This window comes from Ambystoma mexicanum, chromosome 5p, assembly GCF_040938575.1.
Source record: "Ambystoma mexicanum isolate Mex_15411 chromosome 5p, UKY_AmexF1_1, whole genome shotgun sequence".
Lineage (NCBI taxonomy): Eukaryota > Metazoa > Chordata > Amphibia > Caudata > Ambystomatidae > Ambystoma > Ambystoma mexicanum.
Window position 1 is genome coordinate 22,732,612 of NC_090930.1, and position 16,512 is coordinate 22,749,123.

General features: G+C 49.9%; 1 protein-coding gene across 3 annotated transcripts in view; it reads right to left on the bottom strand.

Annotated features, from left to right (window-relative positions):
• Positions 1-16,512, bottom strand: part of OGT (O-linked N-acetylglucosamine (GlcNAc) transferase) — an 810,702-nt gene that overhangs the window by 691,264 nt on the left and 102,926 nt on the right. For all 3 annotated transcript variants that reach the window (XM_069612350.1, XM_069612349.1, XM_069612348.1), the window contains exon 3: positions 12,387-12,630. In XM_069612350.1, the coding sequence (XP_069468451.1) occupies positions 12,387-12,630 (244 nt within the window). The remainder of the gene's footprint in view (positions 1-12,386; positions 12,631-16,512) is intronic.

The following is a 16,512-nucleotide window of genomic DNA, read 5'->3' on the forward strand; positions in this document are numbered from 1 at the left end:
GGGTACAAGGAAGTACACTGAATAAATACCTTCCATTACCCGACATAGGGGCACGACCTCTATTGCTCCTTTCTGTAGCTGCTGTTCTACTTCTTGCAGGAGGATGACGAGGTGTTCTGGTGACAGGCGTCATCCCCTTGGAGGTCTGTAGGTGGGGGACCGATTGAACTCTATACAGTACCCGTGGGCTACGGTTGACAATACCCACCGGTCTGATGTTTACCTCCCATGCTGATAGGAACGATTCGGGTCATTTGGTGTTATTTGCCGGGGTGCCTCTGGGGCTGGAGCCGCGGCCTCTGCCCTTGCCACGGCGTTGTCCTCTTTCATTATACTGGTTACTGGTACCCTGATTAGAGGGCCAGTTGCCCGCAGTGTAAAGCTGTTGCTGCTGCTGCTGTTGGCGTTGGCCACGAAAAAAGCACTTGTTCTGTCTTTATGGTGTCGAATTCTTTCTTCGCATTTCCCAGTGCGTCGTCCACTGCCCTTCCAAAGAGATTTGACTCTTCTATTGGCTTATTATTGAGTGACGCCTGCGTTTCTGCCTTGAAACCGGAATTGCGAAGCCAGACGTGACGCTTCAGCAGAATTCCCTGCACCAAAGAACGGCCAGCAGTTTCTGCTGCATCAAGAGTGTTCTTAATGATGCTCTGGTTGACCAGAGCTCCTTCTGTAACTGTAGCCAATAAGCGAGTTCTTAGAGCTTCAGGGGATTCTTCAATGTCCTGCTTAAGCTTTCCCCATTGAGCATCAGCATAGCTTGCCAACAATGTATTATTATTGGCAATCCTAATTGAAAACGCTGCCGAGGCGGAAATTCTTTTGCCCAAGGCATAAAGCTTTTTCCCTTCTTTATCTGGGGGTGCCTCGCTGGTTGACAGTGGAACTCCAGCCCTCTTCCTTGTGTTAGTCACCACTTAGGAGTTCGGGACTGAGTGACCCCTGATATATAATGGGTCTGACAGAGGGTGAGAACAATTTCTCGATTCCTGGATTGACCCCTCTTACCAGCGCGGGGGTGGACAGCGATGGGGTGAGTCGTCTCTTAACGGAGGCGAGGATAGGAATAGTTTGACTAGTGGGAGGTTTTTCTTTAATAATCCTTTCGACGAAATCAGTATCTGGGGTGACCTCCCCAATTTCAAAATGCGCTGCTGCCTTCCTCAGTAGCGCATTGAAGGTGGGCTGATCGGAGATGGGTTCCTGACCGGTGTGGTCTGAGGAGAAGAAATGTCTATAATGTCGGGATCTGTAGACCCTGATGGAGACTGCCAGGGCTGTGAGCCACCTTCACCTGGGTCCTCGTCGTAGCCCTCCTCACCTATGTTAGTGTCATCATGAAAACCTTCCTCTTGTTGGTCTTCATTATTCACAAACTCATCCTCTTCCTGGAAGTGAGAGTCCTCTTCAGTGAGGTCCTAAGAGTTCATGTCTTCCTGTAGGGGGTTAAAGAGCTTCGGGTATTTAGCCCTTGGCCCCTCCTGGAGTACCTCCCTTGGCCTCTTCGGTGTCCTATTTTCTGGGATGGCCATGAACCTGTCTAGCTTGTCCATACACGACTGGAACCTCTGCACAGTCCAGTAAGGTAGGCCAAAGCGGTCTGGGAGTGAAAAGGGAGTTTCCTCTCCCTGTAGTTGCTTAGTTCTGTCCCATAGTGTCAAAGATAGAGTCCCTTCGCCTTCTAAGAAACCTTCTCGCTGGCTAGGGTCTTCTGTCGACGGTGGGAGCTGTCCCAGCCTACCCTCCGGCGTCCTCGGCGTTTCTTTGGCCTTGTGAGCGGTTTTCAACGCGTCACCCGCCGTCCGTCTCTGGCCGTCTTTAGAAGCTATACGTGCGAGGCTTTCGGCGATCAGCTTCTCTGTCGAGGGATCGCTCGCCGTCGCGCTAGACAGTGCCGAGTCTTTACTGGCAATGCACGCACTCTTGCGAGGCGCGCCGCCTGAGGATTTGGGGTTAGCGCCCTTATTTACAGAAAGCCTAGTCGCGGAAGCGGTGGCGGGGATGGCTTGCGACCCTTACTGTCGGAAGAAGCCAGTGGACCCGACGCCTCCGTTGACGCTATGGCTGCTTTCGTCTTCGACGAATGCGTGCCGTGGGGTATGTGCTTGTGTGTTTTTCTGTGTTCGTCCTTGTCGCCGGGGTGTTCATCCCCATAAGCGGGGCGTGAGCCGGGCTTGTCGGGGCCGGGGACGGAGGACCAGGAACGCTCCGAGAGGTCTACAACCTCCGTTGCGGAGGCCGTGTAATCACTGTCCTCATCACATTCGGCGGCGGCAGCTGGCAAGGAGTCAGACCTAGACATCGCATAGGCTGCCCACCTTTTGACCCTGCGGTCCTTTAAAGTTTTGGGTTTAAGTAACTTACATGCCGCACAGCCGTCCTCTTTGTGATCGAGTGGCAAGCAACGATTACACAGTCTATGCTTGTCCTTCCAGTCCAAGACCTCTATCCAGGATCTCTGTATGAGGGAACAGCCCCACCACATATGATGGTCACTATTTCCACATTTACAGCGTAAATCCACCCCCGGGTACCTCCTCGCCAGGGCTGTTGGTGTTTAGTGCCACCTGTGCATTCGGTATTGCAGAGACATTGTAGAAATCTTGCCACACAGCTGGTCAGTTATGTCTATCCCCAAGTCCTTGACCCATTTCACCCTTGCCGGAAGTAGAACAATGGGGTTGCTCTGCCTTCGTTCCCCAGAGTCATGATATCCAACCTTTTGTGCAAGTACCTTGCAGCAGTAGTGTTTCCCCCCCAGCCAGGCATGATCAAAACTCCTTTCAATTTCAAGTATTTGAAAGTGAAAATCCCCCCCATATACACAAGCCTTCCACCAACCGTGCTAGAGAGATTAACTTGACTTGCTCCTACAACTACCCTGCCCTCAAAAAGCCTGCCTCAAACCAAGATTGGAACTGCCGTTCGTCCACAATGAAATTTCACAAGGGAGGTGCCCAGATACAGCTGAGGGGCGAGGGCTATGTCGAAAAGCAAACTGGCCGTGCCACTTGGTACCAAAGCAATAGAAATACTGCCAAAACATGGTGCATCCGGACTCTTCGGGGTACCTCCTTCTGCGGTATCCACTCGCCCAATGTAATCTGTTCCAGGACAGTATTATCCATATGCACCAATTGTTTCTTTGAGCTAGGGTCTAAGTGGTCCACCATGATTCTCAGTCGAGCTGCCCTGTAGTAAGTCATAAGGTCGGGATATCTACCCACCCAACTCCCACATCCCTCAGCAACACCAGCGTTCTATAGACCACCCAGGGCTTCGCTCCCGCCCACAGGAAATGCAGACGAGCTTTCCGGACATTGGTAAAAGAGGGACCGGGACCACCGTGGGAAGCATCTGAATCAAAAATATTAATAAAATATAAAGACAGCTTTGGGTGGACCGTCCCCAAACGTGACATCCATCAAAGACTTAGCCTTTCCCAGCGCTTCAAGTTAGCATGCATCTTGCCACAGAGCGGAAGATAGTTCTTTTCAAACAGATCACTGGCATCTCTCGTGATCTCAATCCCCAGGTAGCGGCACCCCTCCTGCTGCGTTGTGAATATCCCGTCCCTCACAAAGTTCCTATCCTCATCACTCCACTTCCCAGCTAGGAATGCCACAGACTTGTCAAGGTTAACCTTGAACCCCAACCATTCCCCCATACTCCTTCGCTCCCCTTAGCATGGCGGGCACAGAGGCCCCAGGATTTGTGAGGTAGAGCAGGGAAACATCCGCAAACACTCATCTTACAATCCCACCCAGCCCTCACCCCTGCCCCCATCGTCACTCATGTTATGACCGTACTACCCCGCAGGCCAATCACCCAAGGCTCCATCACTAGTGCATACAACAGGGGTGATATGGAACATCCCTGCTGGGTACCTCTGCTCAGTGTAATGGACTTGGACAACCTCACGCCCCTTCCCCCAAAATTCACCACCACTCTTGCCTTTGGAGAAGAATACAATGCCGAGATCCACCCCATCCATCTTTCCCCCATACCAATCTCCCCCTCTTCATACAGGACCAGTTGACCCCGTCAAATTACTTTTCAGAATCAAGGGAGAAGACCAGGACCCCAACCCTCTGCACCTACGGGGCAGTCAATGTGTAGGGTCTTTCTGAAATTGCCTTGCGTATTTTGGACAAACCCAGTTTTATCTGGCCAGATTTACATCCAGCCATGATGCTAGTATTGTAAATATCTCTGCGTCCACGTTTAATAAAGATATATGCCTATATGAGGCGCAACTCGTCCGGTCCTTACCCTGTTTGAGGGTAACTGCTACAACCGCTTCAAGAAGGGTGTGGGGGCATGTCCGCCGCACTCTGGATGGAATGAAAAACCTTAGCCAAGGGCCCCGTCAGGATCTCATAAAACTGCTTATAAAAGTCAGTTGTGTAGCCATTCCCCAACACCCTCACAGCGCCTTTCCCGGCTTGAGGTGGCTTACAGCCAACAGGACCTAGTCTCCCCCATTATCAGACTCCAACATAGACCTCTCCCCCGTGGTGAGCCGCGAGATAGGAAGCCTCCCCAGACATCCTTTCACCTCACGGTCAGGCACCAGGGCTGGGCGTACAGGTTTTCATAGTATTCCGCAATGAAGTGCCACTACTATAGGGCCTAGGGGGACATTCTGCACAAGGCCCGTGAGGGGGGAGAGCTGGACTGGGAAGGAGCCTCTGCACTTTTTTCAAGACCTGTTGACGTATACTCTCGAGCAGAGGAGGAAATGTAGGCCCCTGATGAAATGGTTGCAAGAGGAGGGGATAATGTAACTGTGATTCCCCTTTGCCCTTTCATTCGAGTACACTGGGGAAAATTATTAACTTAGACAGGGAGATGAGGCGGCTCAGCTGCTGGCAAAACTGTTCAAGGAAGGAGCAATCCAGGAATGGGATCCCATGTAAGCTATGGGAGTGCTTCAATAGTGCTTAGCCGAAGGGGCACCGGAAGGAATTGGCCTCTAGGGAGTCAAAGAAGCTCCCGGCGGTCACCACTGAGTGAGGCCCTGTTGATGCTCCTGCACCTCCATGGACCCCATCGAAACGTACATCAGTCAGAAGACTCCCCATGAGCTTCACGACCACTAGGGCCAGGAGAAGCTCCAACTCTGTGGGGGATTCACCTCCTTGTCCAATTTTCAGCACACCTATCTCCCCCTGCTTTCCAGTTCCTTGAGACGCACCTCCAAGCCCACGCCAGCTATGTCCGCCGTCCTCTGGTTATGCTCTAGACACACTGCACATGCTCAGGCAGCATCGATCATGCTTTGTACAGGACAATGCTGGCCTAAATTGGGAACAGCCAGGATAGACATGTTGCTACAGAGGCATATTTTGAGCACAACCAGCATGACAATGTGTTACATCAGTGACAGCGCTGTCTTACACTGTGGATACAGATCATTAAAATGTGTTGTGTTGTAAAATGTTCTTGTCTGCTGTTGGTGACATGGAATTTTCATGTTCCCCTTTAGAACGGATTATAAACTTATGGCTTTTTGGTCACCTTTTCTGCTGTAAAATGCAACATTTCAACCCCTTTTTTGAAAAAATATTCTTGGAGGGGGAACCACCCACCCCCCCCTTACCCAAACCCACCATAGATCCTCATAGCTCCCTCGCTATGCTCGGTCGCCCCCACTATTTCAGGAAAATATGAACACATACAGTGATATAAATCACAAGCAACTGACCTCGGATCATTTGATGGAGGGGCTACCTTAGATACTCACTGCCCCCAACACCAAAAGCCATCTTTGGGACTGCATGGCGCATCATTGCCTGTGATGCTATTGTGTCAAAGGTCACACAATATCGCTTAATATACTGCTTTGGGTGAGATTGAAGACTTTTGGCTTGCCGGCCCACTGGGTGACAAAAAAGCTAATGCCGCCTGTGTCCTTTCCTTGCTGCATGCCAAGTAGGTGCCAAGGCATCCCTCCTTCCCACGTGGCCACTCAAGAGGGTTCCAGCTACCACCACATCTTCACCACTGCCTGAAGTGTATCCCCACGTGGTCTTCAGTGTCATGTGGGGTATGCCGTCCACCCCTTGGCCGGCTCTCTGGGACACACTGGCGGGCACAACCACCAATCCTCTCCATTCCCCACACTCTGGCAACATCGCTTCAGGTCCGCTTCTCAGAGGAAAAGGCCCAGTCACCAGCTGGCACCTACTTCGCACTTCCGGAGCCCCTCAGTCAGGCCCTGCATTCACCACCAGGTCCTCCGGTGCCATGTAAGGCTGAATGGTCAGGATTCCCGTGATCAGTGTCGTCCAGCTGCTCCTTGTCTGATCTCACTGTGGCCCCAACATCCTACCACCACTCCCAGTTCCTTTATTGCTCAACGGTTCACTTTGGCTGTCCCTCCTGCAGTTGGCTGCTTTGTCACAATATCAAAACAACAGTCCTGAGGGGTCCAACCTTTGCATAGATTGCCAACATCCTTCTGTGTGTTCTTGGTGAAGGAGGCATTTGTTGAAGCCCTCTGCTTCATGCCCATCACTGTGCCGGGGGAGTTGCGTGTACTAAATCCCCAAACGGATGTCCTCCTATTGTTTGCCAGGGGTTCTGGGCCTCCTACACTGCACATGGCTCCTTTTCTCTGTGGGGTAGGGGGAGACTTCCAAGTGCAGGCTCCCCTTTAGCCTGCAATAAGCCACTGTGTACTTTCAACCTTGCCGATCCGGGCCTCTTGGTGGCCGCTTCCGGCACTCTCCTCAGCGCACCAGGGAGTTGTTGCATTAACCACTGCCCCTCACCTGAGAGTCTGGCCTCGCCTCACTGCTGGCGGATCTGGGTCTCAACTGTGCCTCTCTGACCGGCCCGCTTCAGCAGCCCTCATCTGCAGCCTGCCTTTCCTCACTGAAGGGGAGACGGCATTTCAGAGCTCAGCAATGCGCGCTCACAGCTCCCCCGTTCTTAGTCGCTGGGGTGCTCCCCTAGGCGTTCCCCACACCGGCGCCACATCAATGAGAGCGACTGGGCACCCAGGGATGGCAGCGCTTTTGATTTTGCCGACTGGGTGCAGAGCTCAGGTCTCACGTGGCCATGTTGCTCTGTGCCCCCTAGTGGTCTCTTCCTGGTGCTTCTTAACTGAGTTCAGAAGAAGAATGGCCTGGCTGACTGGGACTATCCCTTTGAGGATGTCCTCAACAATATACAAATCTGGTGCAGTTTTCTATGTGACGATTTTGAAGTGGTCCACAGCCTCCTCGAGGAGGGAGTTGAATAACATCTGATCGTCCATAGGCAGAGCCTCCTGTGGTTGAGAGATGGGAGGAGCATTCAGGAAGATATTATCCGGGTCTGGTTTGCGGGTGGTGGCACTGGGCCAAGTATCATCCTGCTGTAGGGCCAGAAAAAGTGGTAGAAGCGTGCGAAATCCCTCGGGTAAGGGGGTGGGGGGTCTTTAAGGCCAGAGTCATGAGAACGGGCCTTGGAAAGCTTTGCCCAAAGCTTCGGAAGTGCATTTTCGAGAGATGCATGCTTCGGTGCGTCTTTCAACATGCCCGCATCATGCGTGGAAGTTTTATGGGAGGCACCCAGTAAGGTTGAAGTCTTAGGGTCTTGCGCCAGCCGAAATGGCAGGGGCACAGCAGTGGGCCCTGAACCACAATGTTCAGTAGGCCCTGGCTAACTTTGACGGGCCTACGAGAGTTAAGCTTCTTCGGCGGATCCGTCAAATAAACCAGAGGCCGCCCAACCCTTCATGCGCTTGTCCCTAAGGGTCTTGGGCCGAAAGCTTGCAGGCATATCGATGGCACACTAGAGAAATATCCTTCCAAGGGAATTTGTCATTACACGACAGGCAAACTTGTCCATAAAGGAAGGAAAAAGCAACCTGACGGAAGGAGGAAAGGGGGGGGGGGGGTCATTCTCAAGCAAATAGTCAGAACGTGTCCCCACTCCGCCTACTGTAAAGTTGGGCCTGATGGCCAGGGCTGAGACGAAACAGCCATTGAGTCGTCATTGAGTCGCCAGAGGTGTACAATGGACAAAACAGGATCAGCCGTCAAGATGGTTTGTTTTATTGGACATTTGTAAGGCACCTATAAAACGAAGATTGGGATATGGATCACTTAACAAACAAGTAGCAATATAAAATCAGTAGACTAGCTCTGCATTAAGCGATCGATCATAAACGCAAAAAAAAAAATAAAGAATCTGGAGGGACCTACACGCATTAAGGGTTTTGGGTACACTACATGTCACCTTGGGGATAGTGTTACAGTCAAGCCATGTCGACATTACTTTTTGATGTTCGAAAAAAAGATGCAATGCTTTACGATTATCACTAGATGTCAGACTATATGCACAGCATGCGATTCTAAGCAGATTCACAAGCATCAGAAACACTGACACATTGTGGAAGTGACTGTCCGGGTTTGTCAGTTCCTTTCCCATACTTTCAGGACTTTCAAGGGTCCATGATTCGCTCTGGAAGTGTAGGAAGGAAGAATGGTAGAATGATTTAGGTAGAAACTGAGTGAGTTGGTTTGGAAAAGGGTTTCCTTAATGTTTCTTCTCAAGAAGCTTTTGCCGTCCCAAGGCAAGATGGCTGGGCGAATGTTCAGCAGTGATTGGTTAGTACTGTTTATATTTGTTTGGGCATTTATATAGCGCTACAAAACCTCATGTATCTGAGCGCTGCTTATTTCCCACGGTGTGTGGTGCTCATTTATCGACCTCAGAAGGATGAAAAGGCTGAGTTTGGCCCTGCCGGGATTCAGACCTGCGTCAGCAGGCTCTGCACTGATGTCAAAACGAGCACTCTACTCGCCGCGCTATCTGACCGGCTTGGAATTCTTAGTAGAATTCTAAACTGCCTTTCATTAAATTTAGTTACCAAGCAGGTCATAGTCTTTGTAGTTCCTGTGAATTTAGAGTTATAAAACCCATATTTGTAGGAAATATTGAGGAAGTGTAAATTCCATTTCTACATGAAGAGTTGTGTGAATTCAGGGAGAGATTTTCTGTGAACTGAAAACTAGAGAAGAGTCCAGTCAACTGAGAGAAGAGAAGCTGAACAAAAGACTGAGCCAAGTGCTTTAATGTTCACACAACCTAAAGAGTAAATGGTTAAATTCTACTGAACCAACGTGCCAGTTTTGAAGCATACGGATATTTAAAGTAACTTTAAAGACGCCATTTTTCCCAGTGTATTTTTTTCTTTTAACTAACATTTATGGGCGGGTGCGAGCTGTAGCGTTGAAACAGTTACTAATATTAGCTATTTTTGGCTCCGATGGATTTTTCGTTAGTTTCATTCCTACACGTTAGGGTGCAACGTTCTGTGCACACTAGAGAAAAGCACCCACAGACGTTGCATGCACGTCTCCAGAATACATAACACTCATACGCTCGTATCGGTAGTCAACGGTAGCATTCCTTGCGACATTCTTCTCCGGCGATTCGCGTTTGCATGAAAGACGATGTTGTTCGTTGTAACTGGCAGCCGCGGATTAATTTACAGCATATTTTCATGACTCAAGTAAGTTTAAAGATTTGAAATGTGCTGAGCAACAGCAATGTGTCATCAGCAGAGAAAAAGAATCTTATCAATTAAAGAAGTGAAGCAGTAATCAGTTAATAAAAACTTTGTTGTTTATTTAAAAGAAAAAACTCCAGTAAAATACAACCACAAGAAGCAGTGGAGAAGCAGTATATCAGAGCAGCCACAGCATCAAACGCTTTTCCAGAGGTGTAGCAGTTTAAGATATATTTACAAGCCTAACAGCTATATCAGCTTAGGCAGCAGGTACTGAGAGGGTACAGATTATAAGATATATATTCAATAGGAAATAGTAACAATCCGTTAGTAATCTTATCTTTTTTCTATAGGTCTTCTACTGAAGATTCCAGTCGGTTAAGAGATCAAGAGGGACCAGCAGTAGAAGATTTCTGCATTTGTTATTTTATCAACATTCCCTTTCCCCTTGGGTTGGCCAGCTTGATAATTGTTTGAAGAGGAATTGTTGGGCAGGCGTACTAGGTGGGGTGGGGGGCAGATCGTCTGGTGGGCCTGCGTCTCTCCTGCAAGAAGACATTGCAGCTTTGACAGTGACCTTCATGCTTAAATCGCTCTGATAGGATGTTGGCTTCAAGAGGGAGACGGGCGGGATGCCATGGATATCATTTAACTGAGCAGGTAGTGCGTGGGTAAGTTCAATATAGTGGTATCTCAGTTTCCGTAGCTCATAGGGTAAACTTATTTTTTAAGTCCAGGATTGGGAGTCCCCGGTTGTACATTGGATCAGAGAACGCAGATTTATACTTTTTGTCCACTCTTGGGTTCACTACCCCAGTGGTGACTGGTGTTACTAATGAAGGATTTAATCTCTTTAATTTGGGCTAGATAAGGATGAATTGTAATTTGGTTATTTGCCCACCCATTTGACCATGGTCAAGCTAATCCCCCATGGCCATTCCCACCCAGTTCCTACTACTCTGCACCCAAAACACCTCCTCATGGGAACTCTTTGATGCTAAGGTTTGATTAAAGCAAGCTCAAACATTGCACACCAAATGCCTGCCGGTGATTTTTCAAAGCAGTCTGAAAGTTAATGACTTAACGGATTTATAAACCCACTACTGGACCTTCCCGTACAGAGTCGCCACAATCGTTGCCATCATCCTTTCCTGTCTAGAATATGCCAATGCCCTACACCTAGCCCCCACATTGGAGCCAAGAAAACTAGTATAAAACACTGCTGCAAGGCCTTAGGCAACCGCAACCAAGAACAAATCTCCCCCGCTCTCAGGGTCCTTAACTGGCTTCCAATCGGTCAGCAACCTTCCTTCAAGGCGATGTGCATCACCCATCAAGCCTTTAACCACAACAGACTAGATAGCTGCAGCATAATGTGCCTGCCACAGAGAAGGCTTAGCACTTAGTCATTCCATGCACCTAAACAACCTGTATTTTGGTGGGGGGGTTCTTCTCAGTAAAGGCACCATCCAGAGCTTCATCTCCCTCCCTTTAAGCATCCCCTGCATAACGTACCACCTTGCCTCCAGGGATGCACTCAAAACCTACCTCTTAAAGTCTGCCCCATGGCACACTTTGTCCAGATCTCATGCCCAGCTCAGCCTCCCATGTGGAGAATTGGATATACTCCCATGCGGAGAATTGGATATACAAGGGGAGTCAGTAGGTGTAACATAGTGCTCTTACCAATGCTTCTAGGATATGCGCTTGATTATTAAAACGAATATGATTTAGAACTACTTCAACCTACCCTTGTGCGCTGCCTCCCATAGAATACAGCTGAGTCCAACGACAACTCCACCTAATAGTCACATCACCGCACAGCCCTTGCGTTTAAGATTTGCATTGACTAATATCTTGCTATATAGCAATACCACCCTCGTCCCACGCGCACTATGACCCATAAAATACAGCTCGGTCCCAGGGAAGGAAGGTAAAGAAGATTCACAGCACCCATTCTCTCACCTTTGCAATAGGGGCTGCTGTTAGAGACCTAGCCACTCTCTACCTACTTTCGATTTGGCTATAAATGCTCACACGCATTTCTATCACTAATTTCATTACAGTTCAACACAGACAATGGTCTTCCAAAGGGTGTTCATCCAGCACAGCACAGTGATTTTTTTTTAAAGTTTAAATAGAATAGGACTACCCTGCACACACAGGTGTGTGAAGTGCCTTTTCTCCCTGTGTTCTAGGGTTTTCAAAGAAAATGAGATTACATAGACTAAACCAGATGACAATTTTGGGGGAAAACAGGACGTGTACTATAAAAATTACTTTTCTGGATTGTAAAAAGAAAAGGGTTTGAAGGTCTCTTACTGAAATGATTGCAACTTTCAGCCCATCAGGAATTCACACAGCATATATAGGGTCTTGTGAAAACTTCCATAAATGCAAATTATTCAAGCAGCATTTAGCAATCAACAGCAGCATAACAGAGTTGTAGAGTATCTCCAGGAGGAGCCCATGGACAAGCATTTGCACTAAGCCACTTTATCATCCCCATTTTCACTGTACAATTAAAAAAAAATGGTGCTTGGTGCATACACATCATCCCCGACATCCATGAATATGCGTGCAATTGCAGAACCACCATTAACACATTTACGCTGCCAGAATGTAACACATGAATCATGCCATCCCAAATACTAGTACAAACCTGGAAAAAGCCATCTTGGGGTAACATGCCTACGGGCCTCTGCATTAAGGCACAGCTGGAATTAGGGACTTGCTTGACTTCCATCAATCACCAGCCTCTGAAGACTTTTGATCACTTAAGTATTCAAACAATATAATCCAGAGGACAAAACAAACCCATAATCCCACCAACGAAAACAAATCGGGAACACTTATGTGGAGGTGCATGCAGTTTACTTACAGGGTTGTACTGGAGGGCAGAGACATAGGCCTGCACTGCCCCCTCCATATCACCAGCTGCCACCAGAGCAGCAGCCAGGTTAATGTATCCATCAATGAAGTCTGGCTTCAGACGGAGCGCATGCCGGTAATGCTCTATGGCTTCTTGCAGCTGTCCCCGCTCCTTGTAGACGTTACCCAAGTTAGAATAAGCCTCTGCCAACAAAGGGTTCTGTTTGATGGCCAGTGTGCTGAAATGGGCAGACCTGAAGGGGAAAAAAGAAATTCAAATAATCTTGCCCTAATAAGTTTGTTTTTCAACATTGCATTAACTATTTAAAAAGAAAACAACAACAATGTAGGGCAACAAAAGGTAAACTATGATCTTAACCGTTGGAATCTTGCGAAAGCCTTGCACCCCTTAAAAAAAACTAAATAGCCCAACATTTGGTACCCACATGAAACAAGGCAAATTCCAGTGCCTATATGAGAAAGGCTGCAAAATAGTCTTCTTTGTGGTAGTGGGCCAGAAGCATAGCATAAAGTAGTGATCTTTAAACTTTATGCCAGGCCCTCCTTTGTGAAGTTGCAACCCCCTGATCGGTGAGGGCGCTGGCTGAGAATAACAAATTGCTTACCCCTGGTAATGTTCTTTCTGATGGATATTCCTCATCTTTGATATATCCGATATCCTATGATATGATATATGGCATTTGTAACGCGCCTATACACAGGTGTTTCAAGGCGCGACGAGGCAGGGAGGGGAGGAACAAGGGGAGACAGACAACGATCCTACTAGGCCAGGTGTCATTCAGATCGCGCAAGTGCAGGGGTGGGGGAGGGGGAAAAGTGCAAGGGGGAGGGGGGGGGGGGGAAGTGCAGTACAAGGTAAGTGGCGTAAAGTAATAAATAATAGGGCCAGCTGGTGGCAAGTGCAAGGTAAGTGCAGAACAAGTGCTGGAAAAGGGGGGGGGCTGTAGGGATACAGAGACAGTCCCGCAGTGCAGAGGGGTTCCAGGGCATCAGTGCAAGTGGAGAGTGGCTGGGCCCAGGACCGAGGCTGTTAAGAGTGGTCCAGTTGCAGAATCAGTGCAGTTTCAGTGAAGAATATTAGCTGTTCAGCAGGGGAGAGGGAGAGAGAAAGCAGAAGCAAAGAGGAAGGTTTTGAGGTGCTTCCGGAACCGGAGATGGTTCTCCTCAAGTTTCAGGGAGGCAGGAAGGCTGTTCCAGGGGGAGGCCCCTGCCGCGGAGAGAGATCTACCCCCAGCTCGTTGCTTCGAGAAGCGGCTGACCCTGAGGGAGTTGGAGGCGGATGAGCGAAGGGCACGGGAAGGAAGATATTTGGGAAGAGAGAGTTGAAGGTATTTAGGACCAAGGCCCCAGAAGGCCTTGTGGACAATGCAGAGGGTTTTGAACTTTATCCTCGCAGCCACTGGGAGCCAGTGTAGAGATTTCAGTCCTGGAGAGATACCGTCCCTGGGCTTGAGGCCAAGGACAAGTCTCGCAGTTCTGTTCTGGATGAGTTGCAGAGGGCGGAGAGTGGAGGCAGGCAGATTAAGATAGAGGCTGTTACAGTAATCCAGCTTCGAGAGAACCAGGGCTCGGGAGACAGCGAGCTTCTGGGGGAAGGAGAGGAAGGGAAGAATACCTCTGAGGAGGTGCAGCTGGTAGTGTGACTTCTTAGCGACGTCAGAAATATGAGGAGAGAAGGAGAGTGTGGAGTCGAAGATGACCCCAAGGTTTTTTGCATTGCAGGTAGGAGCAGGGAGGGGGGCCAAGGGAGGCAGGCCAGAGAGCTGCAGGGAAGGAGGGAGTGGGTGTACCGATGAGTAGAATCTCAGTCTTACTGGCATTAAGGCAGAGGTCATTGGCGGCACACCATTCCTGGATAGCAGACAGACAGTCAGAGATGAGGGAAGGAGAGGGGGAGGCTGAGGGTAGCCTGAAAATGAGCTGGGTATCGTCCGCATAGCACTGGAAATTAGGGCAGAGAGCGGCGATGCGGTGGGCAAGGAGTGCCAGATACTGGTTGAACAGCCAGGGAGAGAGATTAGATCCCTGGGGGACACCACAGGTGGAGAAAAAGATGTCGGAGAGGAAGGACCCCAGTTGGACCTGGGAGGGTCGATTTGAAAGGAAAGAGGTCAGCCACGCCAGAGCCTGACCAGTGATACCCAGGTTTTCACGGAGACGGTTGAGCAGGATGGCATGGTTGACAGTGTCAAAGGCAGAGGAGAGATCGAGCAGAATGAGAACACACGGAGTGTTGGAATCGAGGTTCAAGAGCAGGTCTTCACGGATGTTCAGGAGAGCAGTTTCCGTGCTTCTGGCAGGTCTGAAACCAGATTGATGGTCATGAAGACTACCAACAGATTCAGCATGGAGGTTAAGCTGGGAGATGGCCAGTTTCTCCAGGAGCTTGCCCAGGAAGGGAGTGATGGAGATAGGGCGATAGTTAGCCGGGCAGGAGGGGTCGGAAGAGGGTTTCTTGAGAAGAGGGTGCACAAGGGAGTGCTTCAGGGGGGAAGGGAAGACTCCAGAGGCGAAGGAGTGGTTGCAAAAGTCAGCCAGGGCAGGAGCCAGGGAGTTGATGTGGTCCTTGATAGTTTTGGAGGAACAGTGGTGAACCTGTTTAGACGAGACTTTCATAGATCAGACTTGTCTGGAAACCTCGTCAGCAGAGAAAAGTGGAAAGGCATAGAAAGAGGGAGGAGGGGTGACTGCAGAAGGGCCAGAGGAAGAGCCGGGAAGGGAGGGAGGGAGGTGAAAGGAGGAGAGCGAGGACAGGATGTCCTGAGTTTTAAAGATGAAGTGAGAGGCCAATGCAGTGCAGAGGGCCTGGGAGGGGACAGGAGAGGTAGAGACTGCAACAGGGTTGGCCAGCTCCTTGCAGATTTTAAAGAGTTCGGCGGAGTTGTTAGATGCCGCAGAGATGCGGGCTTGGATAAGGGCTCTCTTCTTGGTGAGAACGGAGAGCCGATACTGCCTTTGGAGCAGACGGCAGGCCAGTTTGTCAGAGGATGAACATGAAGCACGCCATTTCCTCTCTGCAACACTGCACTTGCGTTTTAGGGTGGCGAGATCCGAGTCATACCAGGAGTTACATTTGGCTTTGGGCTTCAGGCGGATTCTCATGACGGGGGCAAGGATATCAAGATTAACAGATATAGCAGAGTGGAGCATGGAGAGGGCTGTGTCAGGGTGGGAGTCAGCCGAAGGGGCGGGGGGGGGGGGGGGGCGAGAAGGTAGCAGCGAAAGCCTCAACTGACACACGCTTCATGGGTCGGATGACCGAGAAGGTGGGTGGCAGTGAAGAGGGTGGCTTTGCCTGTGGGGTAGGGAGGGTGAGGTGGGAGGATAGGAGAAAGTGATCACTCCAGGAGAGAGGAGTGGAGAGAGGGACGGAGAGGGGAAGGTCAGAAGAGATCAGAGCATCAAGAGTGTGCCCAGCAGAGTGAGTAGGCCCAGACGGGAGAATAGAGAGTGAGAGAGAGTCGCAGAGGTCACGAAAGAGAGCAGTGGGGGGACTGGAGGCATGAAGGTGGATGTTGAAGTCGCCAAGAAAGAGGAGTTCAGTGGTTGAGGACAGGAGTGAGGAGGAGAGGTCAGCCCACTCAGAGAGGAAGGAGGAAATTTGACCAGGTGGCCGATAGATAGTAGCCACGGTAAGGGAATGGCTAGGAGAGAGAGAGAGAGTCGGCAGACAAGACATTCAAAAGAGGAGTAGGTCTGCGTAGGAGTGACAGTGGCAGGAATCCACTCAGGGAAGATAAGGGCAACACCACCCCCTGCACGGTTAGGCCTGGGCATGGAGAGGATCTTGTAACCATCAGGTAGGAGTGTGTCAAAGCTGGTGGCAGAGCTGGCTGTGAACCATGTCTCAGTGAGACAGAGGACGTCGAGGTCCAGTTCCTCAAGAAGGTGACAGATATCAGAGGAGTGTTTGATGGCAGAGCGAGAATTTAGAGTGGCAATGTGGAGAAGGTTGCCCTCCTTGAAGAACTTCCGGGGAGGGGTACAGATCAGAGGTACGCCCTGCGGAGGTGGTGAAGAAGGAGCACGAGAGGGGGCAGGGAGGGAGGGTAGAGGCAAGGTAGCCAAGGATAGAGGAGGGGGGACAGCAGGAGAGGAGAGGAAGTTGATGAGGT